Here is a 27,552-nt window from a genome sequence, read left to right as displayed (position 1 = left end):
AGAATAGCTGATGTTCCCCTGTTAAGTGTCTTTCTGGTGGAGTAACTAGGCAAATGTCTGGCGCATCCCCGCAAGGAGTGTAGGCTTGTGGGCATATTTTGGGCACCCATCAAAAATCGGTTTTCTCGGGTGGAATCTATGGAAAGCTGACGACACCGAGTGCGTTCGGCACTAGTCAGGGTAACTACGATGGGGTTGATCATCGCTGTAGCATCCACGTATCAGTTCCGTAGAGCAGCTCTCTGGGAGGGCAGTACGATTGACTTTGGGTTTAGGCTCGTAGCTTACCAGGGAGGATTGTGTAACAGACTTTAGCCTTGGAATTCCCTGCCCGACTGACAACGGGATCGCAGACTCCCTTGCCTTACCACTACACCCACCTATCAAATTGGACACGTTGGAAGAGTGTTGTAAGTTGGATATCTGAGACCGTAGAGCAACTCGATCCACCGCCCCGTTAGTGGAGGACTTCGTCGCATTTTTAGGGCTGGTTCAATGTTAGCGAGGTCTTGTCACGGTACCGTACTGCCATAGGCTGATGGATTGATGGCTTGGCATCTGACGCGACGCAAATGCTGTGACGCGACTCAGCCACTTGAAACGCGACCGCGACAACCAACGACCGACGAGGGCGACGGGGAGGGACATGGATCTTGAACTCGCGACGCCTTCGGATTTCCCGGCATTTCCTTATGATCCTCCTTACGCGATTCAAGTCGACCTCATGCGTCATGTGTACGAGGCGATAGAGAAGAAACATGTCACCATTGTCGAAAGTCCAACAGGAACTGTGAGTGGTGGAGTGCAAAAGAGATCGCAAATGATGTCTAAAAGGCAACTCTCCTCAGGGAAAAACGCTGACGTTGTTATGTTCGTCGTTGACATGGCTATTGGATGAGAAAGACAGGGCGAGGAAAGGCAAGTTAAAGGAGGTCGCCGGGGTGGACGGAGAAGAGGAAGGTGAGGCTCGGGGAAGTCGATTATTTAAATGGAGAACGATGGAGTCGTCTAACTCCTGGCATTCTAGTAAAAGACTGGGTCATCGAGCAAACCCTTGCCCGTGTTCGGCGAGAAATGGAAGCAGATGAACGCGAATATGAGGAGAAACTGGCAAGGGCGAGAAAACGGGAAGAACAGCTGCGACGCATGGCCAAGGCCAGGGTTACAAAGAAGATGGTATGCAGGATCGGCCTTCCTGTTGCAAATTGCTCATGCCTATGCGGTTTAGAGATATGGAGCAGAATCATCGAATCCCAAAGTCGACGACGATGAAGACGAGGACCAGTTTCTTCCTGAGAACGACCAAGACGATGAGGACAGCGACTATGTATCACCTGCCCTCCGTGCTCTGATGCAGAAGTCAGTCTACTTCAATTTGTTTATACCCTAGCCGATTGACTGTCGCGCAGGTTAGACCGTGTCCAGCGAACGGGTCAGCTAGGTGATGAAGAAGAAACGACATGCACCAAGATTTATTACGCCTCAAGGACGCACTCTCAACTTTCCCAAGTTTTGCCGGAACTTCGCAGACTGAAGTTGAAGCAACAAATCTCTGTGGCCAACCATTGTACATCCGCTGCCTCCGGTAATCAGGCGTCCACAGGGCGGAAACGATGCGCAGAAGAGCACGAAGATACCGATGAAGAAGTTGCTGGCAAGCGGATCAGAATAGTTGCCCTTGGATCCAGGAAGCAGCTTTGCATCAACGACGAACTAAGGGAAAAAAGCTCGGATTTGGACGAGGCGTGCCGAGAATTACTTGGAGGTAGGGTGCGACGTTCTTACAGCCACGATGTATACACGGGACTAAAGTACATCGAAGAAAAGTCAGATAAACGCTGCCCGCACCTTCCACCTCCGGGGGAAGAAGTCGCCATGTTGGACTTCAGAGACCAAATATTGGTACCTCGTCTGCCATTTGATGCTTAGACAGCGATCATGACTGACATCTGTGTCAGGCCTCGCAAAAGGACATCGAAGATTTGGCCGAGGCGGGTCGTTTGGCAAATACCTGTCCGTACTTTGGATCCCGCAAGGCAATTCCACAGGCGGAGGTGCGTCCTATCAGCACTTGAGATAGCCCGAAAGTTCTACTGACCTTCCTGACAGTTGGTAACGCTGCCTTACAACCTTTTGTTGCAGAAATCTGCCCGGGAAGCGCTCGGGATTGACCTCAAAGGACAGATCGTGATCATTGATGAAGCTCACAGTGAGTTCCCCAGTTGCATGGATCTGTAGCGTCTTCACTCAAACTGAATGCTTCTCCAGATTTGATACCTACGCTACTGTCTCTCTCAACCCACAGACTGTCATACGGGACGCTGGCGATATCGCTGCAGCAAGTGGCTGAATATGTCCGGCGGTTTAAGACCCGACTGTCACCCGCGAACATGTTGCAACTAAAACGACTGGTGATCTTTCTGGAGGCCCTGAAAAAGTATGTCGCGCAATGGAAGGCCGATAGAACCTCGCGTGTGGGCAAAAACAATAATTCGGATACGACAGAGGTAATGACCGTTGCTGAGCTGATGCAGCGGATGGACCGTAGGGCCGCAGGTATCAACTTGCTTGAAGTTGAAGCATATCTAAAGAAAAGCAAGGTGAGGACTTGAAGAACTCAGACATTTAGACCTACGGGACTAAAGAACACGGCTAGATTGCTCGCAAGATCTCTGGCTATGTCGACAAACAGGCGGAGAAAGACTCGGGTACGAGTGGCGTCGGTCCCGCGTCGCTGATGAAACTGATGAAACACCAATCCAGCCAGCTCGGTGCCGCGTCGCAAGAGCCGGAAGGGCGCGATCCCGCCGCTTCATGTCGTCGAAGACTTCATGAAATCTCTAAGTAACGTGAATGATGGTTAGTGGTTTCAACTTCGCTACCAAGTGATGGTTGGAGGAAAGCTAATACACTAGGTAGATGGCCGCGTAACCTTTACCTTGGTGGAGACGGCAGGCCAAGAGGCAACAGTCGAGTTGAAATACCAATTGTTGAATCCTGCGCCCAACTTTCTGGAGATTGTGGAAGATGCACGAGCGATCATTCTTGCTGGTGGAACAATGTCACCGGTCAGTGTTTATCCTCATCGGTCACGGTCTGCTGTCTAACTCAAGAGCCATTCGTTGTGATAGATTTCGGACGTTACCAACCAATTGTTCTATAGCGTTCCACGAGAACGAGTGTCCAACTTCTCCTGTGGGCACGTTATACCTGAAGATAACTTAAAGCCCCTGGCCGTGATGAAAGGGCCGAAAGGACATGATCTAGATTTCCGAGCCAACAGGCAGAGTGATCCAACAGTGGTGCGTTATTCCGCGCTTCGACGGGTTTTAACTAGGCTGACGAAGCTGTATTAGCTCGCTGAACTGGGACAGATTATTTTTAACTACGCCTCGATTACGCCGGCCGGAATGATTGTATTCTTTCCCTCGTATAGCTTTCTTAATACTGCAAAGGCTACGTGGGGTAAGAGCAAGGTTTTGGACCGATTCGGCACTAAGAAAGCGGTGAGCTACCCTCTCTATTCTTGTATCGTACAGTACAGCTGATGGACTCTGGGCCAGGTTTTCTTCGAACCGGAGGAAAGTAACGCAGTCGAGTCGGTCCTTCAAGAGTATTCCAAAGCCGCCCAGGTGTGTATACTCATTGCCCACCAGAGACTCCAATACAAACCTGCCGGTCTTTTTTACCGAGAACAGAGCGTGCCATCTTCAGATAGGAAAGGCGGCGGTCTTCTTTTTGCAGTGATAGGGGCAAAACTCTCCGAGGGTCTCAACTTTTCTGATGACCTTGCACGAACTGTCATAATCGTAGGGTTGCCGTTTGCAAACCTTGGCTCGCCGGAGCTCCGAGAGAGGATGAAATACGTCAAGATGTTGGAAGAGAAGCGCCAGCAGAACGGGGATTTTTCGAAACCCGCCGGCCAGAAGGACGCTGCAGCTGAATTGTACGAGAACATTTGCATGAATGCTGTTAATCAGAGCATAGGTGTGTCGCAAGTGCAATGGAATCTAGCCTACATATCTAATCTTGTGTTGGACAGGGCGCGCAATACGACATCGAAATGATTGGGCGTCGCTATTGCTTCTCGATCGAAGATATGCAAGTGCTACAATCCGAAACAAACTTCCCAAATGGATCGGAAACCGTCTGGTTGTTACCGATACCTTTGGGCAGAGTATCAAAGAGCTTGCTTCATTCTTTTCGAAGAGGATTGAACCTGTCTACAGAGACACCAGCCTCGCATCGACGCCAGCACCAACGTAGACAAAGCTGCACCGGAACATAGACTTAAACCCGGCGACATGACTGAAGACAGGCGGTGGACTTCATCACATCAAGTATGTTTCGCTCCCCACCATAGTCATGCGTTACAGGATGGGGGATGATGCTGTGTCAAGGGTTGGGTTCGCGTTACCTTACCGCGTCAGCTCTAACATGTCCGAACGTAAACTCCGAGTGCACAGGTGGATATTGATGGGATGCCAATTGTGATTGAGTTCGCGTGCGTACTGAAACCCATGAAAGCCATCTCTTGGGTGTTTGAAGGGCTTTCGAACAAAATATATAGACGGATGTGTTGTAGACATAGTGTAACATTTGCTATAACCCGCCTGTCCTTCTGTCCGTCTCGCGCTTAAATGGGCCACCACCGTGTGATATCCGAAATCGAATGGCGTTGCTGGGTGGCAAACTCAAAATTCCCATCAACCCAGGTCAACAAGTGCCGCTCTGACCCCTTGTCGTCCTCGTCGCCATCGTGCGCGCCATTCCCACTAGCCTCGACGACCAGGACCGTTGTGCCGCGTAATGAGGACATGGGTTTTTTCTCCTCCAAAAAGCCAGATTCCGCCGACTCTTCTTATGTCACCGTCGCCACAACCTCCACCCCGGACAAGTCGGTCGTCCAGGTCATTCGCTCACGATTCGTACGTCCCAGGGTTTCATTTTGGCAGAGTAATGAGCGCCTAGCTAATATCTTTTTCATTTTCTGTCTTTTTTTGCTTGCTTTCGGTCCCACGTCTTTGCCCACTGGGGTTTATCGTTGCTGTCCCGTCGACGCACTTAGTACGGAAAGAAGGGTAAAGAGCGGGAGGTCGACCAACTACCCTATTCCTCGGCTCCACCACTCCCCACGAACACAACGAGCAAGTACAATGGTCCCCCCGTCAATTCTATACTCCTGCCCTCGTCACCACCACCGCCCGTGGCCAACGGAATTGGCGCCAGCCCCCGGCCCAGCGTCTCCCACAGGAGAATACTCCTCCAGAAGTCGCAAGAGTCTCTACCCCCACTGCCCCCCAGCACGCCTTCGAAGAAGAGAACGATAGAAGTAGTAGCACCGTCCAGCTCAGGAGCATCCACACGCTCCAGACATGCCCCGTCAACGCCCAGTAAGGACGGGGACGCCTCTGTCGTGTTGTCTGCCACACCTCAGCGGAAACAGGCAGACAGTGTCACGTACGTGGATCAAGTTACCAGGCTGTAGGGGAAGGCCTAACAGTCTTTTAGGGTTACCCTAGCGCACCGATTAAATGAGTTGGCGGTAGCGAACGCAGAAGGCCTATTAAAGTTAGTCGCTTTCTCAACTCTTCCATGCACTATGCACTTATGCATCGTGTTTCTTATTTTAGCGACGACGAGTACCGCCTTCTTCGCCAGAGTTTGTTCGAGAGATTTGCGAATGCCTCAGTGGTCCCACAAGAGGAACCGATCGTTCCTGCAGCGCGGCCAAGGCCTAGAAAGTCTAATGTCAATCCCGATGGACGACGTGAGGGATTCATTCATGCGTTCTCAGCGTTCTATCATTCTAATGCTCACTCTGTTGGCTAAAGCGGCTTCTCGACCCATCTCCAATTTCCAGGTGGAACTACCGCGCCCCACTTCAATCCACTCACGAAATTCTATGTCCTTCGGCGACGGCGTCGCTGACCTCATACGACGTGCGACTGGGCGCAGCACCTCCTCCGCGACTAAAGATAGCGACGCCTCGAGCATTTGGTCGGCCAAATCGAGCTCTTCCAAAATATTTCGTTTCCGGTCAATCTCCAAGAAGTCGAGCAATTCCTCTATTGGGACGACCACATCCCGCGCCCAAGCCGATTCCATCTCCATCTCCTCCAAACGTGCCGCACCAGGGGGTTCTGATAAAGGACATTCTGATCACGGTCACCACTTTTCCCCCTCGGGCTCGCGCTCTGGCAGCATCAGAAAAAAACTGCAAACTCCACCTTCCTCCTTTCCTACTCGCATCATTGGCCAAGACGCTCGATACGCGACCAATATCCGTGACGTGTTTGATGAAGAGAATCTCAAGTCGGCTCAGGACATCCAGAAGGAAATTCAAGCTGTCGAAGCAGAGCAGCGTCGACTGATGGACGCCTTCAATGGGCTTGAATTAACCACTCTCAGCAAAATGCGACGTCAGCATCAAGCGAGGCCCTCCCTTAAGTCCGCTACCGGCAGCCAAGGCGAATCTTCACAGAATCACTCCGATACGAGGTCACATAAGAGATTCAATCCAAGTGAAAGTGACGCAGTCTCCATACGGTCTGGTGTCTCCGTAGGCACGGCTCCCTCTGTAGCTCCTTCCATGGCTCGGTCTGCCTACTCGAACAGGAGCAAGACGCTGAGAGGGAAGAGTAGCCTTAACCCCTCAGTCCTCTTGCCGTCATCAAGTTTGCCTTCACCCGCTTCGCTCCATCGGAAGAACTCGTCATCGAGCTTCACTTCGATGGATAGACGAATCGATAGAAGTCAGATTGGACCACCACCCGTCCCGGCGTTGCCTGCTACGATTTCGCATGGTCATCTCCGAGCGGCCAACAACTCGAGTATTAGTCTCATTCGCAGCACTGGACATCTGCCTATGGACGTGGTGCACGAAGATGATGATAAGCTGGAAGGCAAAACCGATGACGCATTGCAGGTGGAGGATGAGATGGAGGAGATACGACGGCGGCGTGAAGAGGTTGCACTACGATACGAGGCTAGACTGGATTACTTGCGTGCCAAGCTGAAGGGTGCGCAGTTGCACGAGAAGTTACTGAAGAAATGAACATTTATGATACCAGATACACTATTTTGCACATGTACTTAGGGTCTTTTAGTTTGCTTTCAGGTTAATTAGATTTTTAGGCGTTAGGCCTATTTCGGAAAACTCCGAACTGTTTACCAAATTAGGGCTGCTCTGTGGGTAGAAAACGGTTGGTCGCGATCAACGACGACCTTGGACGAAACCAGATCGTCCTCGACGACGCCCGAGACAACAACGGAAAGCCTTCTCGCTGCTCATTTATGGCGAGCGCCCCGTCTCCAAGCAGTGATGACAGTGCTTCTATAATCTTATCGACGACGCCAACGCCAACACCGCATCGAAGTATGAGCCGCAGCTCGCAGTGGTCACCGGCTGAGACGCCCCAGCATCATAACCAGGGCACCTCCTATTTCCCTGCTACTTCCTCACAACCTTCCTCGTGGCAGCATGCATCTCCCTTGAATGCCCGCAATTCTTCCGCGACTCGGCGAGGTATGCGAAGCAACAGCGTAAGCAGCTCTCAGGCCGCATCCCGCAGGCGCAGGGACGACGACGCGTTCAGCGAGTACGACGAGCTCGACACCCCTTTCGAAGTTCATGAACACGGACAAGACTATGACCAGGAGCCCCGTCAGCGCCACCGTCGACCTGGCAAGGCAGTCGCCCCACCCATCGAGTCTGCTGACTCTGGCGATTCCGGTGACAACGACGACGACCCTGAAAACGAGAGAGAAGACGACGACCCCATTACCGTCAAGGAGCGCCAGTCCCTCATCAACGTCGAGCACCCCTTCGGTCTTCCTATCTGGAAGCCTGCGTTGTACAAAAAGACGCGATCGGTCACTCGCAATGCAGACGCTGCGCTTCACTCCATTCCCTCCGCACAGGCAGAGCGCCATCTCTTGCCCGGCAATTTGTTCTGGGTTGTTGCCTTTGGATGGTGGCTCGGGGTAGCATCATTCATTGTTGCCGCAATCCTTTACATCATTCCACTTGGCGGCAAGAAGTACGCTAGATTGGTCTATGGTTTAGGTTGGTACATCGCTTGGCCCTTCGGCAAGTACGTCGAAGGGGATGCACCAGTGGATGACGAAGAAGGCAACCATCCGTGGGACGGTAACGCTGACGGTCTTCAAGTCCCAGAAGATCACGACGCAGCCTCTACAGACACGGTTCGACAACGGGATGACACCCAACCAAGGGTCCAAATTGCAGAACAGCATCCCCCTCGGGAGAGCAGTTCTCTTCTTCGACACCGTGATTCGAATCTCCCCGCCCCTAGCAAGTCTTATGGTACAACCGTCTACACTCCTCCGGATGAGTTCGGTACCTCGGCAGTGTCGACCCAGTCCAAGGCCAGCGACTGGCTGGGCAAAATATGCTTCTGGCTCGCTTTCATCACCATCCTCGCCCCTCTTCTCCTTATCGTTTGCCTCATATGCTGGGCACTGGTTGTTACAATCCCGATGGCCAAGCTCAATTGGCAGCTGATCAAGTACCTGTTCACGCGACCCTTCACCATCCGCTTCTGTGCGGCGCCCCCTGTCGTGGTGGTCAGCACTCCTCCCAACGAAAGTGCGGATGGGGCAAACGCCGCGGAAGAACCTGCAGTCGCGCATTTCTCCGTCAAGCACCCTCGTCTTTCCGAAGGTCAACTTGCTCCAACCGGATCCCCAACGTCGACAGTATTGCTTTGCGTCTATAAGGCAGTTGGCCTTCAATATTACAAGTATACCATTGGAGGGGTCAACATCCTCTTTGTGAACTTACTACCCATCGTATTCTTCGTCATCTTCGACGGATTCGTCCTCCTTCCATGGGCCGAGAGGCTTGAACACCACGGACAGCATGTTCCAGCGCTTTTGCGGATGCTCACCTCGCACGCACTCATCTTTCTGTTGAGCTTGCTCAGCGTCATTCCCTTGTCCTACTTCATTGGTATGGCTGTTGCCTCTATTTCAGCGCAGTCATCCATTGGTATGGGTGCAGTCATCAACGCAACCTTCGGTTCGATCATTGAAATTATCCTCTATGGTATCGCCTTGACCCAAGGAAAAGGCCGTCTCGTCGAAGGATCCATTGTCGGGAGTTTGTTGGCTGGTGTGTTGCTTATGCCCGGCATGAGTATGTGCAGCATGGCTCTTCGCAGGAAGGAACTCAGGTTCAACGCGAAGAGCGCTGGTGTGACGAGTATGATGTTGATCATGGCCATCATCGGTTGTGTAGCGCCCACCCTGTTTTATCAGATTTATGGCAATGTGAGTGATTCCGCTAGAGTTGGCGAGACAATCAAACTCACTAGCGTATCACTAGTTTCAACTGGTATGTAGTGGCTGTCCGTCGACGCCCACAAACCCTGGAAATGCGCCGTGGATCTGTGACCATTGCTACTACAAGCATCCTGACCCTGTGGATGACCCCTTCTACCAGTCCACGGTCAAAAACTTGATGTTCTTCTGCACTGGAGTTCTGTTACTTGTGAGCATAAATTCAATCGTTGAGATGAAATATATATTGACCGAGAGTCCTTCAGTCGTACTTGATCGGCCTATGGTTCTCACTCAGGACCCATGCTAGCCAAATCTGGCAAAATCCCCAGCCGCTGATGCAGCCAATGGAACTCCCCACTCACGGAAACCGGATCTCTCAGCACAACAAAGTGGCCTCAAACAATGTTCAGGGGACGCAAATGCCCCCGTTGCACCGCAAAGGCAGTAATGCAACGAACCCTGAGCCTGTAACGAGCACGGGCGCTCGTGAGCCATCCCTTGGTGGCGCTTCGGGCCCCAGTTACTCGCCGACCTTCCCCCGAAGAGTTGCATACGCTCCGCCAGTCATGGAGAGTGTTGACCTTGCTGTCAAGAATGCAGACTTGGCGAATATCCAACTTCCTCCGGCTATGACCACGGACGACTTTACCAGAGCTGTCGCAGTTGCGACTGTCAGCGCTCTTCGCCATCAACAAACCCACGCCAGTACTGGGAAGTTGCGCGCTTCCGTAGGGGATGAAGCTGGTGGTCATGGTGGTCATGATGCACCCTCTTGGAGCCGCACTGCCAGCGCTAGCGTTTTGTTGGCCTGCACTGCGTTGTATGCTCTCATTGCTGGTATGGCCTCACTTCGCTTAGCTCCATTTCAACGTCACTGACAACTGTTATAGAACTCCTTGTTGACGTTGTGGACGTTGTCCTGAAAGGATCAGGGATCGACGAAAAGTTCCTGGGTGTTACACTCTTTGCTCTCGTCCCCAATACGACCGAGTTCATGAACGCCATGTCGTTCGCCCTTAACGGAAACATTGCTTTGAGGTTCGCTGTGCAGTTTCAATCCGATATTTGGTTCCAGCTAACATGTATGCAGTATGGAGATTGGTTCGGCCTACGCCCTACAGGTCTGTCTTCTGCAAATCCCGGCGATGGTCGCATTCTCTGCTTGGCACGATCCCGAGCACATGGGTGAAGTCGCCAAAACATTCTCGTACGTTCAATCGCATGCCACTAAAGACCCAAACTGATTTAAAACTAAACACTTGTTTAGCCTCATATTCCCCCGATGGGATGTCATCGCTATCATCCTCTCGATGTTCTTGATGACTTACACCTACATCGAGGCCAAGAGCAACTATCACCGAGGCAGCATCCTCATCCTTAGCTACCTCGTTTTGCTTGCCGGTTTCTACTTTGCTCCCCCTTCGGCCGTAGACATTGACACCGGGCATTTAGAGACGCTGCAAGAATATCCTGCCATGTTGAGCACCTGGCAGGCCATCCGCTGGTACCTTACCCGCTGGTGGTACTAGATGTGGCAATAAGACACTTGCCCAGAATGCAAATATTGGCGTGAAAAGGCGCCGTTCATACCATGCAACCTTTCTTATTTACGGACCTTCGTGATGACCATTCCTCTTGCTTTCTTGCTTCTCCTCGTTGATTACCACGTACTTGCTTTTCCGCCTTCCTGTTGCATTCACAGACGAGTTCTCTCGTTTTCTGGTCACTTTTGAATGTTGCATATCCACCTGTAATGTTACAGCTTCCTTCACGTCATGGTTCGTGCTATTAATACATGTTGTTTGCCCATATGCGACTCGGTTTCCTTGTGCTCCCTTCTGCCAGCTCAATGCAGCCCTTGTAATGTTTCCAGGGTCTTCTGGTACTCGTCCACCGAGAATTCGAGCTTCTCCGGTGCACTCTGCCCGGTCATGACCTTGTCCACCATCCCCTTATCTCCAAGCATACCCAAGAAAGTTTCCACGAAATCCCCGTCGATGAAGCCAAATCCTGCTGCCTCTGCATCCGTACGACCTCGATTATTACGCGGTGCCCGGAATCTGAGGAGAAAGAAGTCAATAAGCGCTTAAAGTCTTTCTAAAGCAAAAAACACTTTACTTTGTGTGAGTGGAGGCACCGACGCCCTGGACCAATGCAGAAAGGTTCCGTTGCAATCCAGACAAGTGCAGCGCCAATTGCTGATCTTTGATATCAATGACCGCCCCTATCCTACCGCTACCGGTGAAGAAGATTGCGATGGGCTCCAATGCCTCTATGGCGGTATAGTCGGTGGTTATTGAACCTGAGTCCAGCGACAGAAGTCAGTCCCCAGTTTCGGCGATGAAACACCAGACGAGGTCGGATTATGGAACGCACCTCGGATGAATTTCGTCGCGAGATCTCCTAGGAAGAAACTGCCATCTCTTTCAAGGACTTTACGACCCATACCCCCTTGTCCAAGTGAGAACGTGAAAAGATTCGACGCATCCTAGAACAGTGTCAGCTCCATTATCCTAGCCATGGTTGCTTATACCCACATTGCCACCGATGAGAGCGTTCTCGCTCAATGCTTCCAATGCGTAAGGGAACAGAGGCGCATAATCCCTCGCGATAGGAGTGAATTGACCCTTGTTCACGTTCACCAACGAAACCGAGCTTGCGATGTCGCCGATGACGAGGCTGTTGTTGAACGACCCTAGAGATCGAACGATATAGTTGTGATTCCACTCGCCGACCTCTTTCAGTTCAGAGGATTGGCTATCTGTGTCGTCTGAGCTTCCCTTGAACTTGTAAGAGAACACCTAGATCACGTTTACCGTCGTAAGAATAGGTGCTCCATGGAAAGCAGGAGAGAGAGAGTTACTCACTGCACAATCCACAGCGGCAAGCACATAGTTTCCCATAACACACAGCGAATTTACATGCTGTCCATTGACCTCCAGGGAAGTGATCAAAGTCAATTCTTGACATGCTTCCGACGAAGCGACAGAAAACACAAGCAATCTCGCCTGGCTCGACGAAGAAGTGCCAACGACGAGTAAGGGGGTTTCCTTTCCCGATATCTCTTCCGTGAACGTCGTCAGAGCGGAGATGACCTCATCCGAGTCACAGTTGTATTGAGACAGTTCTAAGAACCGAGTCAGTAAAGTGAGACCGAAGTAATCCAAGGAGCATACGTTTAAAGGTAAGGTCGTCCAAGAGTTTCAAAGATCCCTTAAATGCCTCAGCATCGCCAACGCGAACCGGCGTGTAGGTCGCACACGCTACGGCGTACGCTCTAAGAAGTGGAATGTGAACGATGCGCTGAGGGTTATCGTAGCCTAGGGGAATCTATCACAATGGATTAGTGTCTTTCAGAGAGCAGCGGTCGGGCGACATACTGTTCGAATCGAAATCTTTCCTATCTCCTTGACAGAACCAATCGTCAACCCTTGATGATTAGCGAGGATGAAGGAGGTGGGGAAGGTGTGCGTGTTTAAAGGATATGCGGCGTTCAAGTCCTGAAACAGATTGAGTCTACTCGTACATTGATAGGGAAAAAGGTATGGGCATACCTTTAACATGACCGGCGAATGAGCCATTCGTTTCCGTTCGTACGAGAATATACTCGCCCTATTCCCAACTGCCAGAACACACCTCTTCCCATCCACTACGCAGGCGCTAAACTTCACAGGTGTCGTACCCAGCGGCACGATTTTAGAATCAGTCACATTCAAACCTCCATCCTTCCACACCACGAAATGCGCAACAGAGCCATCCGCAAGTCCGCAGAACAAATGTGTGGGCTGCGAGTTGGGTTTCAAGTTTGTAGGTTCGCTATCAGGGACACCGAAAGAGTAGAGCAAGAGTGATCGCGGAAGGGCGGGCACGTATTTCTTAGAGACCTTGACGAGGCAAGTTAACGAAGGTGTGCCTGACCCGGGGTTGGACCGTCTCTCCAATTCAAGGATCTCGACGACAGTGTCCCGGTCGGTATCTGCTTCTGCAACTTGCTCCCAGTAGCCGACGAGGAAGACTTTGGTGTATGGTGTCTTGGTGTCTGCAGCCTGGCACGAGACTGCTGAGATTTCTCGGAGAGTATTCTTTTCTCTGAGAAAACCGTTAGTATGAGGGAAATGTGGAAATGGGCCCAAGATTCAAACTCACGCCACTAATTCGAATGCGGTACCTTCCTCGTTGTGCCGGAGGACGACCAGTCTTCCACCACTCAGAGCCAACACAACCTGAGTTGGATTGATATCAGCTGCCACAATTTCGACTGGTCGAGGTGCAACAGAGCTGGGCGGTGACCAACTTGCCCGCTTATTGAACCCTCCCAACACGACATCGTGCTCCAGCAGGTTGACGACGTTGTCAGTGACTTGAACTACCCAGTTACAGTCTCTGTATACAGACTTTCTCTCCACTGACACTCGCTTCCTGACATTGGCCAAGGCAACAGTGGGCTGGTCGGTGATGAAATCACGCGCTGCGGTCGAGTCCAACAGGGTGAACGTAGTGTTTCTCCCATCGTCTTTGATACGGAACAATAAGGTGCGATCATGGGTGGATGCGACGATATGGGAATGAATGCTGAAAAGGGAACCGGTCAGTTCCTGCCCGGGGAGAAAGCTGGAAAGGCGGACTCACGTGTCTTCAAAATTAGACTTGATTGTCCAGAGCGAGTTAACGTTGCAAACTCCCGGGAGGGTTGCGGCTTCATGATACTCTGCTCCGCTGCGAACAATATTCAATGAACCACTGGTATAGCCGCCAGAGCAGGTGACAATTTCGTTCTAATGGAGTTGGGTTAGAGTCAGATAACATTCGTCAGGCCGGAAGCGCCCTACCTGACCGTTCCCTTCAACATCGACGACTACAGCATCGTTGATGGGTGCAATGTTCTTGAAGGAATGCAATACGTGGAGATGAGAGCCTTCTGGCTTTATTATTCGCCCTCGAGAGATGTCGTCATCGTCCTCGTCATCCACATCCATAGCTTCGTCGCTCGCGCGTCCCTTGCCTTTATCGCGACTAGGGGCAGGCATGTTTCTGGCAACAGTCTTGATTTCTGGCAATATATCAAGCATCGGGCCATCCTGATTATTGGGTGTTGACGAGACCTGCACGAGTTGGGAATCGCCTAGGTGAGAACCAACGAAGATGACTTGATTGGTCAGGTAGGTGAGGCTTGTCGGTGGGGATGTCTAAAGAGAGTTGATAAGTGGTTGTTGACGAGAAGTTAGAAGGAGCGTACCATTCCCAAAGGAAGAAGGGTCATCCCATTGGTCTTGACGTTGTCAACGCCGAGTAAGGAGAGGCCACCGCAAACATCGCTAATGAGAAAACGCGAGTCGTCGATCACACACCATCTATCTTCTATGTCAGCTCGCGCGTCAGAGAAGTATTGCCTATACGACATACGTTGCCACTTCGTCCCAAGGCCATACCACAGATGCTGTAGGCTTCCTTCTCCTGCCCTCCCTTTCAGCCTGTTTCGCCCTTGCCTCCTGAGCCTTGTCTGAATCGGCCAGCATCTTCTCTAACCTCGCTGCCTTCCCTTTCTGCTTTTCTCTGCTTTCCTCGGAGGCTAGTTCGTAAAGGAGTATTTTCCGCCCTCCGATGACTAATACCCCTCCCAAGAAGGTCGAATCATCGTCTACCTCTTCATATTGTCCGGCTGGCACTGCGACGAGTTTGGGAATGTACTCGGTGGGGAAGGGAATAGATTTATTCGAGATCACCGTTGGATTCAGAACGGTCGATGGGCGTATTGAGAAATCTGAGTCTGAGGATTCTGGTATTTCGCGAGCGAGAAGTTGAACACGAGATTGAAGATCCACATGGAGGATGGCGATAGAATATTCTTCGGTGGGTAGGAATGCAATGGAGAGGACATTGAGTTCTGGAAGCCTAAATAGGGTCCTTGTCAACATTAAGCTCTAATGAAATGAAGAGCCAAACCTACGTATAATCATAGTCTTCAACCCAGTCACCACCTTCCAGTTTAACTATCCTGAGTTTGCCAACATAACAGCTTGCGATAGCTAGTGTTCCAGAGGGGTGAATCAAAAGGTCATTGAAGAATTCAGCCGTTCGGGATGATCGCTCGTACAGCGATAACGACTTGGTCACTTTCAACTGGGCCCCTCCCTCTACGTTATCTCTGTACGAGAAGAATACGAGCTCTGGGTCTGGGTGACTTGTCATTAGAACCAATTTGGACCTATCCGTCCCCTATTCGGCGAGATTACGAGCTTTAGCAACGCGGCAGTACTGTGTTGATAAAGGAATACGTACAGGTATGGGTAGCACCTTTACACAGAGAACCCTCCCCCATACATCGATACCGCACTCGTGCTGCAGACCACTTGGTTGGAGGGAATACACATCTATCCTATCCAATTTGGCGATGACGAGATGCTCAAGGTCTCGAGAGGCCAATCGGCATTTGACTGAGCTGACCACTGACGAAGATGGGTGAAAAGTGGTTACGATCTTCATCGTTGGACGGGAACTTGGTTTGAGCTTGTGCGAGCTTTTAAAGTCAAAGATAATGTCATGCAATCCCCGCAAACGTCATTCCCCGATGCCCTCGGACTTTTCGTTGTTGTTTGTCAAAAACCTTTAGCCACAACAAGCTTGGTCATCGTCGGCGGCGTCCGCCTAACCGCTAGTTTTAAGTGACTATTTCTCTGGGTCGCATATGCTTGATTTTCCTTCATACTACTGGACTGGGACGAGCCATCACGATCCACGTAGGGTTCATTTTTACTTAACACTTTCTCATCGACATTGGACAAGCCATTCATCGTATCTGCCCGATTCTGTAATCAATGCATAGTAATATACGTTCGCATCCATTCCAACTACAACCCACTCATCGCTTAAGGGTGCGCTGCTTCTCCGCAAACTGCACGATCTTCTTGTCTACGAACAAACCTTTGCGGGTACGAACAGCGTCCATATAGGCCTTGGCGACGTTCTCCCTGTCCGCCTTCTCTCCAAGATCCTCGAGCTCCTCTTCGGTTGTAGGTACCCAGAAAGGATCGATATCCAGCAACTCGTATCCACTGAAAATCAATTGCGGACTCGCTGCTCCCGATGTTCGCTTACGGATGTCTGGCAGACATGATTATTATATACGAATATCGGGGGGAAGAACAACATACCATCGGCGAAACCAAAACTCTCGACCACGGGTAGCAATGCGGTCACGTTGAAGAACGAGGTTCCCTCCTTCATTTCCTCAGCGGTGACTCGTCCACGGCGTTTCGCGACTACTCCATACACCTTGCCAAGTACATCAGCTACAAAGTTGCTGTCAATGAAATTTCGAAAGGGGGGTAGATAAAGAGACCTTACTGGAAGCCTGAATGTCACATGTGTACATGGCCAACATAAGCCTGGGCGACCAGTCCAGTAGGCCGTTCCTGCAAGCATCGCGAACGGATGTGATGATTGAACCCGTCACTTGCGCAACGCGGTTATGCTCTGACAATAGTAGTCAGTCTAGCTCATCACCACATCGGGATAGAAAACTCACCAATCTCGTTATCCAGCGCCTCCCTGTCTACCTCCACCTGTTCTACGAAGTAAGCCAAGCCCTCTACAGGTTCAGCACACATCGGTCCCTGGAAAGTCGCGATCTGGAAGCCCATCTCGATATGGTTATCAAAATCGCGAATAACGCGTTCCGCTTCCGGACCTCCTTCCTCCACTGCCTTCGTCCTCTGCAACTTCCTCCTGAGCGAAGCGCCAGCACCATTCGTTTGCCTCGAGTCAATGAGCAAACATCCACCAGCCTTGTGGGGACCAAATGCCCAAATCCGATCCACAATCCCCTCCCATTCTCCACCAGCCTCCTTACACTTCTCCTCTAGGACCTCCCAGAACCGATCGGGAGTGACGGTGGTCTTGCGTACGACATCGCCGTAGTTTTCACTCGCGTCTGGGTCCCCTCCACTTTCTTCCGACTCCGAGGATTTACCTTGCTCTCTTGCGAGTTGGTCGCTTTGGAGTTTCTTGATGATGCTCGTATTCTCGAGGATATACTGGAGAATGTCCGCGGGAATGGGTGAAGCGCGTATGGTGAACTTGACGATGTTTTGGGAGCTCGCGCTCTTGATTGTTCCCCTAGGTGCTCCCGGAGTTTTCGTCGGTGCCATTTCTACAAAGGTTCGTGAGTGTCAAGCACGAGCATAAAAGTGAAATTTGGTTCTTACCAGAAGCTTTGACAGCTGTCTCCCTGAATGGCACGATAGGTTCGGAGGGCTGTATTTCCACTCGAGCAAATCGTTCTCTCAAATCCTTCAGGCACCGCTGGAAAGGACGGCGTGTCAACGAACAGATCGTGCAGCATATTGTGTCGTCCGTACCTCTAGATGCAATTCGCCTGCTGTCAAGATGACATGCTCGCCAGTTTGCTGCTGGAAGGTCTCGACGCAAGGATCTGCCTGGCTGAGCAACTTAAGACCGTCGACAAGTTTATGGATGTCTGCTGGGTGAACCGGCTCAAGCGCGACTCGGACAATCGGTGCAGCCTAATTTAGCTCCAGTTAACACCGTCGGATGGCAATGATACGACTAACACATACCGATCTGCGCACAGATCCCAAATTGATGAGACATGGTTTATGCGCCTGGACATCTGGCTCGTTTTCTATGCCATCCAATGCTCCCATCGAACACAGGGTAGCACTTCTCCAAACCTTTCCTTCCAGACCCTTGATAGCGAAGATGTTTCCAGCTCGGACCGAATCCACGGCGACGAGTTCACGGCCCATCATAATATACAGCCCCTCAACCTCTGCCTTGAGCAAATACTTCGAGTTGTACGGCGACGTAGGCTGGAGAGCTGGGTTGTACTTGGGAAGAACCGCATACACAGTTCCACCAACCTTGATCGTTCCAGAGTACAGCCTGGCGAAGCCAAGGACAACCTCTGCGTCCTTATCTGCCTTCTCCTTCTCTTCGTCTTGTGGTGCCTGTGACACTTCCCTCGAGTCCGGGGAGGGAGACATCTGGTGACCTTCCGGTGCCAGGGCCCCTGGGCTCGAACCTTCTCCAGCTGTTGCAGCGGCAGCCTCTCTCGCAGCTCTTGCCTCCTTAGCTCTCGCTCGCATCTCCTCCGCCGTCAAAGCCTTCCTCTTGTTCTCCGGGAGATCCTTGAGCGGGACAGCAAACATCTTGCTCACATACGCGCTCACGTAGGCTTCAGGACCGCATTTCGCAGCGTACATGTCTTCCTCGAGTTTGTTCTTGGGTTGAAGGGTATCCTCGCGGAGGTCTGGGTAGATCATCTTGGGTATTCTGCTGCCTTGTGAGACGGGGGGAGGAGGGATAACATCGATGACGGTTTGGATGATGCCGGTGGATAAAGATAGCCATTGCGAGAAAATCAAGGAAAGAAGGTATCGCGCGTCTTTAGACTTGAGGTCTTTGGGAGGAATCTTCAAGTTGAGGGCCGTGACAATCTTTGTTACTTTCTCCGGATTCCTATGTCCCAGTCAGCGGAGAGTCGGAAGGAGAAATGTGGATGACGCACGGGTTGATGACGACCGCATCATACACTGCCCAAACGTTCTCCAGAACAAACTGGACGAATAGGGGCTTCAAATTCCTTCCTCGGAGGTGCTTGTGACTGATGACTCGCTTTGTCTTCGGGTCGAGGAAGTAATCCCCCCAAAGCACGCGTCGGAGATTCGCTTCCTTCACACCAAGCTTCTGTGCATACAACTGGGCAAACTTCCCAACCCTAAACCCCCATCCATCAATCGCAGAGGCAAAGATAACGTTGCCCTTCTCAGGAGCAAAGTAGATGTCTTCGTCATCTTTCTCCTGGAATTCTGTATCCTCGTTGACGGTCGCGTCGTTTTCGTCCGCCAGAGCTTCCCGCTTCTCGGCCAATCGACGTTCTCGCTCCTCGTGCCACCTTTGGTCGTCTTCCATGCGCTCACTTGCAAAGAAGCTGCCCATGACTGCGTTGACGTCTTCGATGAGCCGGGCGAGATGCTGGTACGCTTCGGTTGGGGCCAGTTTCAGTTCTGTGACAAGGCGATCCATCTTGTTGATAACGAGGATGGGGCGTAGTCGGTCTTGCCACGCTTGACGAAGGACAGCGATAGTCTATCGATACAACGTATCGGTATTATGAGCTAATTATATCGAGGAAACGTCATACCTGTGTGCAAACTCCTTCCACAACGTCCACCAAAACCAGTGCTCCATCGCACAACCGTGAGGCCGTGGACACCTCTGTGGAGAAATCGACGTGCCCAGGTGTATCAATCATATTCACAATGTAGTTCCTTGTCGATCTTCCTAAATCCCGTTCATTTTCCCATTTCCTGGTTTCTCCAAGCTGAGCGAGATAATTACGCACCACCATCCTTGTTCTCCACCACCTGGAACTTCAAGGAGACTGCACTAGCCTCCATCGTGATCCCACGTTCCTGTTCGTCTTCCCGACTGTCGAGATACCTCATCTTGCCTGCCATTCGGGAAGAGATGATATTATTGGCAGCGAGGAGGGCGTCCATGAGGGTCGTCTTGCCATGGTCTACGTGACCCAGAGTCGTTATAATTCGTACGTTATTGGGGTCGGGGGTCGCCATTGTTGTCTTGAAGAGTCTTCGTTGTGGTGTCAGTCAATGTTCAAGCAGCGATTTACACTTTTAAAAGATCATTTCGACTCATCAGTTCTGTCGGAAGCGGTGACGGAAGCCAAGAATCAAGATAAGATTAGATTACAAATGGTGTAGGAGGACCCCCAAATATCCCCCTCAAGGCCGGATGAGATTCTGGGCTGGCCGTCCGGAACCAGATGGTCAAATTTTGGATTTTTTGTCCGGGAAATTCACCATCCTCGAGCCCTAAAATCGCTCTTTTCTGGCCGGATCAGGGAATATCTTCCCACGCGGGCGCTTTTTTTCGGGGTCGGGGGCCAGAAAATGGCAGTTTTGTTGGACTTTTGTCCGGATTTTATCTGGCCTTCCGCGATATTTTGGCCTCTTCCTGTCCGGATTTCGCATCCGGCCTGTGGCCAAAACCCAGTTTTTCTTTCCGGATTCCCTTCCGACCTTAAGCGCGATATTTGGGGGTCCTGGTGTAGGTCATGTGAGTCAGTTGCAGGCCTATGACGCGAAGTGGGCTTGGCGCTCGTTGAAGCGTTTCGCGACCACCACGACCATGGAAGGCGTTGAAGAATACTCCGCGAGCCGACATTCATACCGCGAAAGATCCAGGGAAAGATCCAGGGAAAGACGTCGAAGCAGGAGTCGAAGTCCGTGGAGGAGAGATAGAGACCGGGAACGAGACAAGGGACGGGACAGGGACAGGAGCAGAGACCGCGATTCGGAAAGCAGGCACAGAAAACGTCGAAAACACGATTCCGACGAGTCTGAAGGAGAAGACAGGAAGCATAGGAAACACAAGAAGAAGAAGGATAAGGGGAAGGACAGAGATAAACGAGACTACTCTGACGATGAAGAGCGCCGACATCGCAAAAAGCACAGGAAGCATAGGGACGATGGAAGCGACGACGAGGACCGACACCGGAAGCATAAACACAAGAAGGATAAGGACAAGGAACACAAGAAGAAGCCAAAGGAGATCGATACAGAGCAGCGCATGCAGATAATCGACCACGACAAGGACCCCAAGATGTGGGTGGAGAAGGATATCACCATGGACGGTCAACGAGTGCGCTGTTCATTTCGATTATCGATTTCCACTCATCTAACAAACTTCCAGGTCTTAGCGACAGACATACCAACGGCAGAAAGCCTTGAAATTGTCTCCACCGCAGACGAACGTGCAGCACAAGCCGAGCTGCCTCCAACGACCACCGTTGAATCCAAACTGAAACGTGATGACTGGATGCTGGCACCTCCCTCAATACTCACTGTTCCCTCCGACGGACCCTCTTCATTGAGAAGCCAGCAATCTTTGACCGAAGACTATGGTGAACCATCAAGTGGAGCGCGCAATATGTCCGGTGGGGTCAACTTCTTCTCAAGCCTTGGCACAGAACACAGGAAGAAGAATCCCAAACCTGACAAACCAAATCCCGACCATGTGCGTAGCTACATTAGACGCCCATTCCTTTGAACTAACTCCCAAACAGCCCGTCGTTCACCATAAAGAACTTAACCCCGACATACGGGAAGGCAAAGTGCCTACTTTCGATGACGAGCCACCACCCCCACCACCCAAGAACGTTCCTGGCGGCCCAGGCTCTTCCTGGCGCATGATGCGCCTCAGAAAATGCTACGAAACCGCCGAGGAAGAAGGTCGACCCGTTGAAGAAGTCGGTATCGAGCGGTTCGGTTCCCTCGAGGCCTTTGAAGAGGCCAAAGAGGAGCGGCGAATTCTCGACGAACGGCAAGGTCGCAAAACCGAGCGTGAAAAGGAAAGGGGAAGGCCTTCGGAGAGAGACAATAGAGGCGGGGAGAAGGGGTTCATGTTTACTGAGATGGGGGATAGCACTGGGTCGAGTCGCAGCTCGTCGTTCAAACGTCCTGGGCAGGCCAGTCAGAGTGGACCGTCGACACCTGGTGTTATGCCGGCCAACAAACGCCTAGACTCACTCCGCCTCCCATCTCAAGCCAACTCCCCGCTCCAGCAATCCCATACTCCTATCCCCTCAGTATTGACCCCTCCCCCTCTGGCCTCTGGATCTCGCGGCGGCAGCTGCGGAGGACGCGCCCTCTCACCTTCCTCCCTCAATAAATTACAAGCCAAGGTCCTCCGGGCCAAGCTTATGGGTGCGCCCGACGCGGAAAAGCTCGAGAAAGAGTACGAGGCCGAAGCCCGCAAGGCCCAAGGTCAATTCGACGAGAAATCGGGTGTACGGACTAAAGTTGAGGCTTTACCCACTATTGATGTTCGCGGTCGTCTCTACGACGTTGGCACCGGTAGAAAGGACGACGATGAAGAGGAGAGACGGCCTGGCAATAGGAGGAAGAAGGAACCCAAGTTCGAGACGCACGACAGGAAGACTGGGGAGGTCATCAGAATCAATCCGGATGATGATGAGATGACGCTGGGTGAAATGTTGAGGCAGGAAAAGTTCGGTGCCGGTATGGCAGACCAAAAGAATTTGAACGCCCAATTTGCGAAGGCTATCATGGGGGATGGCAAATTTGAGGTGCGGCCCTTGCTCGAATTGTCACTTGGAGATTGTAACTGACCCTTTTCTCGTTAGAACGATCTTGATTATCTCGATGAAAACGCGGAGAGGTTGAGTAGGCAGAAGATGCGGTCTGACGCAATGAAGCGTCAGTTTGCTATTCATGGTAAGTACATTCCCATCTTTGGCACGTCAAGTGACTGACTATTTGGAAGACTACAAGCGAACGCAAAGGGTCCTGGCTTCATGTCCCTACTGCTATGGGGAGGATGATTCGCTACCCAAAGCGCCAATAGTGGCGATGGGGACGCGGGTTTATCTGTCTTGTACATTAACAGAGGAACTCGTTCCTGGTCATTGTCTCATCGTTCCTATCCAACATCATCTGTGTATGCTTGAAGGCGACGATGACGTCTGGGACGAAGTCAGGGTCAGTTCTCCCATATTTAAATCGTTTGTTCCCCTGGTCTAACACCTTTTCCGTAGAACTTTATGAAGTGCCTGATGCGGATGTTCGCAGAAGAAGACAAGGGCGTGATATTCTACGAGACTGTGATCAGTCTCAAACGGCAACACCACACCGTTATCGAATGCGTGCCCCTCCCTTGGGACATCTACGACCTCATCCCGCAGTACTTCAAGGTGTGCTTGTCTCCTTAGCTCGCACCGTATATCTCATCTAATGAACCTCATACAGGAATCGATTCTTGCTTCCGAAGCGGAGTGGTCGCAACACAAGAAACTCATCGACTTTTCCGCCCGACCAGGTGGTTTCCGACGCGCCATGGTCCCCGATCTACCCTACTTCATGGTTCAATTCGACCATAAAGGCGAGAAGGGGTACGGGCATGTTATCGAAGGGACTGCAGATGCCATGGAACATGAAGATGGATTGGAAGAGGGCGAAAAGGGCGGCGGAGAATTCCCTCCCTACTTTGCAGGGGAGATCATTGGAAATGTTCTCGACTTGGAGCCCAGGAAGTGGAGGCGCCCTAGAAAGATCCCACTCAGTAGCAACAAGGAGAGGGTCGCTGGGTTTAAAGCCAAGTACGAGAAGTTCGACTGGACGGGGATGATTGGAAGTCGATAGTTGGGTCTTAACCGTCACGGTGCTGGTCACGTTGTATCCCTAGGACTTGTTTGATCTGTGCCCCAGCCCGCTGTATGATGACAACAGACAAGTAACGACAGTGAGATTTACGTATGTAAGATGATCATGCTACATTGTCGAGTAAATCTTTTATACACTTGAAGCTTGAAGCCTGATTGGTGCCAACTGTTATTTTTGCGATGGACTGTCATCCTTGCGAGTCCTGGTTGGTCAAGTACCGAAGTTGAGCCATCGTAAAGAATGAGGCTAAAGCGGAGTGTTGCCCAAATATGGACCAATGATGGCTTGGCAGGTGCGGCGATGAATCAATGAAAGGATACTTGGCGGTGTCAGAATTGAGAGCAAACAACACGACACCTTCCTTTCCTTCATTCATTCGTTCTCTACTCTAATCACTAATAGGAGGGCTGCCCATACCTCCCTAACACACAATGGCCTCAGCGGCCCCGACCAAACGCGAAATCCTCATCGTCACAACGCTCCTCATCATCTTCCTTCTCTTCAGCAACCTCAAGACTTCACCCGCCGACTTGCTGGCTGCTACACGTCTCGTCTCCCGCCCTACAACTTTCGATGAGGGTGGAGACGGCTCAGCAGTGCTAGTGGGCAAACCACCGATACTGGACATCCCCGAGCGGCCACATCAACCCTTTGGAACGAGGCTGACTTGGGATTCTGGCGCCTCGAGTGGGGGAGATTCGGGAAAGGGAGGGAAGGCTGCTGGTGCAGGGAGTGGGAGACCACCAGAAACCAAGATCGTTGCTCATACCCCTGGTACGTTCTTCTACTTGACGAAATGAACCGCGTTCATGTGCGTTATAGGATGGACGATATTCGACCGACTGTACATTCTCAAGGGCGTGGTGTATATCGTCTCGGACGAACCGACGTCTGTTCCCGATGTTCAATTTATTTATTCGAAAGGTCTTTACATTCAGAACGGCGCCGCAGCTGAAGAGTCGCGGTTACCTACAGACAAGGAGATCAGAGTCATTAGCACATACGAGGCTAAACGGTTATTTGGAACGGGTGCCCAGGTTATAGACGGTGTCAACGTGCGTCCTCCCTCTCCATCTCGATCCGCACCTGACCCAACCACCACTCTAGTTCCTCATCAACGACCCTCCCCAATTGTACGTTTCTTCCACGTCAAAAGTACAGATGAAAGTAAATTGATCCCTGGATATAGCATCACGCACTATTACCACTGGTCAGCTGAACTGTGGTTCGGCTTCTGGCGCACTTACACCTCCCTCGACCCCTCCATCCCCGAAAGCGGCAACACTACCTTGCCCCCAGCCCGCCGCCTCATCTTCAACAACCTCGACAACTTCCATTGGCGGGACTATGCATCCATGAACGAATGGGTCCTCCGCTCCTCCTTCCCTTCCGTCACCATGGAATTTAAAGACGACTGGATCGACCGTGCAGAAATGGCCCGCCCTTTTGTATTTGAACGCGTCGTACTCGCCGACCGCTCCGCTGCGATGCTTTCCTTCAACTTTGCACGGTGGCAGAGGACGGCGGCGTCGCCGTTTGGGTTACCTGGCAGTGTGAATTGGTGGATGCCGATTAGGAATAATGTGGTGCAGTTTGCGGGATTGGATCCTAGCGTCGGAGGGGGCACGACAAGCACACCGGTTATCACTTACATCTCGAGGCAGAAGTGGGGTCGGAGGATGCTGTTGCCAGAGGATCATGACAGGCTGGTCAGGGCCCTCGAGAGGTTGAACAGAGAATATGGGTACGAAGTGAATATTGTGAATGCGGAAGATATGTCGAGGCAGGAACAGATTAGGCTCGCTGCGAGGACGACGGTGAGTACACTTGGCCTCATCCTCCCGTCATGGTCGCTGAAGGTTGTCTACAGATTATGATGGGTGTACATGGGAATGGTCTGACTTCGCTTATCTGGATGAAACCTTCACCTCGAGCGACAGTTATGGAGTTTTTCTACCCTGGAGGCTTCGCTCACGATTATGAGTATACCACCCGTGCTCTTGGTATGATCCACTATGGATTCTGGAACAACACGTACGTGCTCTCCCTTCCGGAGAAGACCAATATTGAAACGTGAACCCTGCAGACATTTTACGAGTCCAGCACTTCCAACACCCAAATACGTTCCTGGATTCCAAGGAAATGAGATTCCTATAGACGGAGACGCCGTGGCACGATTATGCGTAGAACGTCTCTCGCTAGTGAGCGAACTTGATGATTGATGTCGTGGAGTGTACATTCTTCTCTTCGGGCCCCACCACCACCTTCGTACTTCATCCAAGACTGCATTTTTAGATCTTTTCCTCCTTTCTCTTTACACCCGGACATTCGCATGCATCAACTGGACCATCGTATTGTAGCATCTATATATATTTCGAGAAGCAAAACTGGAAAGTAGCGTAATAAGTAACGACAATGTGATGGCGACAAGGGTCTCGTCGAGACCGCGTTTAGGCGCTGATGGGAAGCCTTGATGATCTGAAATGGAGTATAAAGTTTCCGGGAGGGCTCCTGATTCACCTTGTTTCCTCACCTTCTTCCGCAGCACCAAACTCTTACTCTCCTTTACCCTTGCACTCCTTTGCTTAAAAACAATGCTTTCCGTCCGATTCATCCTTTCATCGCTGCTACTTTTAGCACCAGCAGTCAAGGTGTCGCTGGCAGCGCCCTCCCCATCTGGCCCAGCACAATGCATCACCTTTGACGCCAACTGGAACCTCCTCGCCTTCAACTTTGACGGCAAAGACTACAATGCCGGTCCAGGACCCTCCTTCTCTGAGTCCACCGACATTACCCAACCCGAAAACCGACCACCCTTCGACGTCATATCCTCGTCTCCCCTCTGCTTCCTCTCCAAATTCACAAACTCGATTTACGTCCTCAACGCGGACGCCAACGACCGCTCCTCCGTCTACATCTACGACGCCACCGCGCAATCGTGGTCAAAGCAAGTCACGTCTGACCCACCCGCGTCGTACGCCCCTGAGACTTTTGGTGCCATCTTGGACCATGATACGAATGTGTTCTATGTCTTGAGTGAGGGCGATATCAGGAGTCTGAACATGGAGTTGCTGAAGAGCGCCACGGACGAGGCTATCCCCTGGAACCTCGTTCAGACGCCACAGCTGACCCCGGGCGGCGAGGGAAGCAGTGAAGGCCAGTCGTACGAACCCGTCCTCGCTCTCGCACGGAACCACGTCCACTTCCTCGGTGTACCCGGATTGGAACCTGGAACAGACAGGATCTTTGTCATCCACTTCTCGTACCTCCAGCCTGAAATCCAGTCATACGGCGAAATCCAGTTCCCCAACACTCACGGCAAGACCGCCTCGTTCTTCAAGGATACAGGCGTCCAGACCCACTATGCGTTCATTCCCGATGATGGAAGCAACACCTACGTGATTGATTACAACGTACGTTCTCCTCATTCTTATCATCAGTATAAGGCTCACTAACAATCCTGATAGACGAACACCACGATGCGTCTTCCCGGTCCTCCACTCACCGACCCCTACGCAATGTACGCCGCCTCGCCCAACGCACTCGTTCAACTCGGCTCCTCGCAAGGCACACTCCAATGGCTCAGCTTCGACCAAGACACAAACCAAGGAGGATCCGAATGGACCCCCATCACCTCCCTCCCCCAAGTCACCGGTATCACCTCCACGCCTTCCACTGGAAACAGAACAGCCTCTGGCAACTCGACTAACAGTGGTAACGGAACCAGTGGCGCGGGCGAGGAAGGAGAAGAGGGTGGTGCACCTGCCCCTGCGTATACCAAACCTCTCTTGCTAGTCGCTTCGTTGTTCAGCCTTGCACTCGGCGCCTTCGCTCTCTGAGAGATCTAATCTGTTCGGTGGATGATTCCTTGCTTCGATCTTTTCGCGCTCTATCTACCTTAACCTTTGCCGTTCAGTCAAACTAATCGCACATGGGTTTCTTGCTTGCTCATACATCTCATCGTTCCTATTCTTTCGGGTCCCAGGTAGCCTTTCGGGAATACACTCATTCGTCAGAAGCGCGC

General features: G+C 51.6%; 8 protein-coding genes across 8 annotated transcripts; 6 read left to right on the top strand and 2 right to left on the bottom strand.

Moving 5' to 3' along the window:
• Positions 1-53: 53 nt before the first annotated feature.
• CC1G_02974 (CHL1 helicase) lies at positions 54-4,266 on the top strand (the record flags this gene model as incomplete). Its single annotated transcript, XM_001835834.2, has 18 exons — positions 54-79; positions 354-410; positions 592-790; positions 849-960; positions 1,028-1,176; positions 1,229-1,359; positions 1,410-1,770; positions 1,959-2,054; positions 2,110-2,209; positions 2,269-2,437; positions 2,549-2,600; positions 2,657-2,708; positions 2,764-2,859; positions 2,920-3,068; positions 3,132-3,302; positions 3,357-3,506; positions 3,564-3,987; positions 4,043-4,266. 18 exons carry the CDS (start codon positions 54-56, stop codon positions 4,264-4,266), a joined length of 2,718 nt encoding a protein of 905 aa, XP_001835886.2.
• Positions 4,267-4,640: 374 nt separating this feature from the next.
• On the top strand, positions 4,641-7,057 carry CC1G_02973 (hypothetical protein; the record flags this gene model as incomplete). Its single annotated transcript, XM_001835833.1, has 5 exons — positions 4,641-4,928; positions 5,069-5,460; positions 5,512-5,571; positions 5,634-5,770; positions 5,835-7,057. 5 exons carry the CDS (start codon positions 4,641-4,643, stop codon positions 7,055-7,057), a joined length of 2,100 nt encoding a protein of 699 aa, XP_001835885.1.
• Positions 7,058-7,380: 323 nt separating this feature from the next.
• On the top strand, positions 7,381-10,835 carry CC1G_02972 (hypothetical protein; the record flags this gene model as incomplete). Its single annotated transcript, XM_001835832.2, has 6 exons — positions 7,381-9,294; positions 9,350-9,514; positions 9,570-10,143; positions 10,197-10,344; positions 10,397-10,513; positions 10,574-10,835. The coding sequence occupies 6 exons, from the start codon at positions 7,381-7,383 to the stop codon at positions 10,833-10,835; spliced, it is 3,180 nt and encodes a 1,059-aa protein (XP_001835884.2).
• Positions 10,836-11,152: 317 nt separating this feature from the next.
• CC1G_02971 (hypothetical protein) lies at positions 11,153-15,789 on the bottom strand (the record flags this gene model as incomplete). The annotated part of the gene is made up of 15 exons (XM_001835831.2): positions 11,153-11,366; positions 11,425-11,608; positions 11,683-11,794; positions 11,844-12,107; positions 12,174-12,433; positions 12,483-12,636; positions 12,687-12,806; positions 12,861-13,395; positions 13,453-13,878; positions 13,936-14,081; positions 14,136-14,492; positions 14,543-14,657; positions 14,710-15,198; positions 15,254-15,522; positions 15,586-15,789. 15 exons carry the CDS (start codon positions 15,787-15,789, stop codon positions 11,153-11,155), a joined length of 3,849 nt encoding a protein of 1,282 aa, XP_001835883.2.
• Positions 15,790-16,165: 376 nt separating this feature from the next.
• CC1G_02970 (translation elongation factor 2) lies at positions 16,166-19,901 on the bottom strand (the record flags this gene model as incomplete). Its single annotated transcript, XM_001835830.2, has 10 exons — positions 16,166-16,407; positions 16,458-16,595; positions 16,651-16,779; positions 16,832-17,455; positions 17,511-17,607; positions 17,664-17,828; positions 17,883-18,783; positions 18,833-19,413; positions 19,469-19,608; positions 19,670-19,901. The coding sequence occupies 10 exons, from the start codon at positions 19,899-19,901 to the stop codon at positions 16,166-16,168; spliced, it is 3,249 nt and encodes a 1,082-aa protein (XP_001835882.2).
• A 574-nt stretch (positions 19,902-20,475) lies between these two features.
• Positions 20,476-23,507, top strand: CC1G_02969 (complexed with Cdc5 protein Cwf19; the record flags this gene model as incomplete). Its single annotated transcript, XM_001835829.1, has 7 exons — positions 20,476-20,988; positions 21,040-21,363; positions 21,413-22,435; positions 22,493-22,583; positions 22,633-22,847; positions 22,904-23,059; positions 23,115-23,507. The coding sequence occupies 7 exons, from the start codon at positions 20,476-20,478 to the stop codon at positions 23,505-23,507; spliced, it is 2,715 nt and encodes a 904-aa protein (XP_001835881.1).
• A 430-nt stretch (positions 23,508-23,937) lies between these two features.
• CC1G_15016 (hypothetical protein) lies at positions 23,938-25,977 on the top strand. Its single transcript, XM_002910639.1, has 6 exons — positions 23,938-24,302; positions 24,351-24,583; positions 24,636-24,661; positions 24,718-25,345; positions 25,399-25,562; positions 25,615-25,977. The coding sequence occupies exons 1-6, from the start codon at positions 23,960-23,962 to the stop codon at positions 25,748-25,750; spliced, it is 1,530 nt and encodes a 509-aa protein (XP_002910685.1). The 5' UTR covers positions 23,938-23,959; the 3' UTR covers positions 25,751-25,977.
• Positions 25,978-26,122: 145 nt separating this feature from the next.
• Positions 26,123-27,367, top strand: CC1G_15015 (hypothetical protein; the record flags this gene model as incomplete). The annotated part of the gene is made up of 2 exons (XM_002910638.1): positions 26,123-26,941; positions 26,996-27,367. 2 exons carry the CDS (start codon positions 26,123-26,125, stop codon positions 27,365-27,367), a joined length of 1,191 nt encoding a protein of 396 aa, XP_002910684.1.
• Positions 27,368-27,552: the final 185 nt, after the last annotated feature.

The sequence above is a fragment of the Coprinopsis cinerea genome (assembly GCF_000182895.1).
Source record: "Coprinopsis cinerea okayama7#130 chromosome 8 map unlocalized cont3.8, whole genome shotgun sequence".
Classification (NCBI taxonomy): Eukaryota; Fungi; Basidiomycota; class Agaricomycetes; order Agaricales; family Psathyrellaceae; genus Coprinopsis; species Coprinopsis cinerea.
Note: the sequence above shows the minus strand (reverse complement) of the source record. Positions and strands in the feature narration are given on the sequence as shown.

Excerpts from the sequence above, each read along its gene's own strand:
- CC1G_15016 (XM_002910639.1), top strand. The coding sequence starts at position 23,960 with ATGGCCTCAGCGGCCCCGACCAAACGCGAAATCCTCATCGTCACAACG. Across the intron at positions 24,584-24,635 it reads AGGTTATAGACGGTGTCAAC|TTCCTCATCAACGACCCTCC; the intron begins GTGCGTCCTCCC and ends CCACCACTCTAG. Across the intron at positions 25,346-25,398 it reads GGCTCGCTGCGAGGACGACG|ATTATGATGGGTGTACATGG; the intron begins GTGAGTACACTT and ends GGTTGTCTACAG.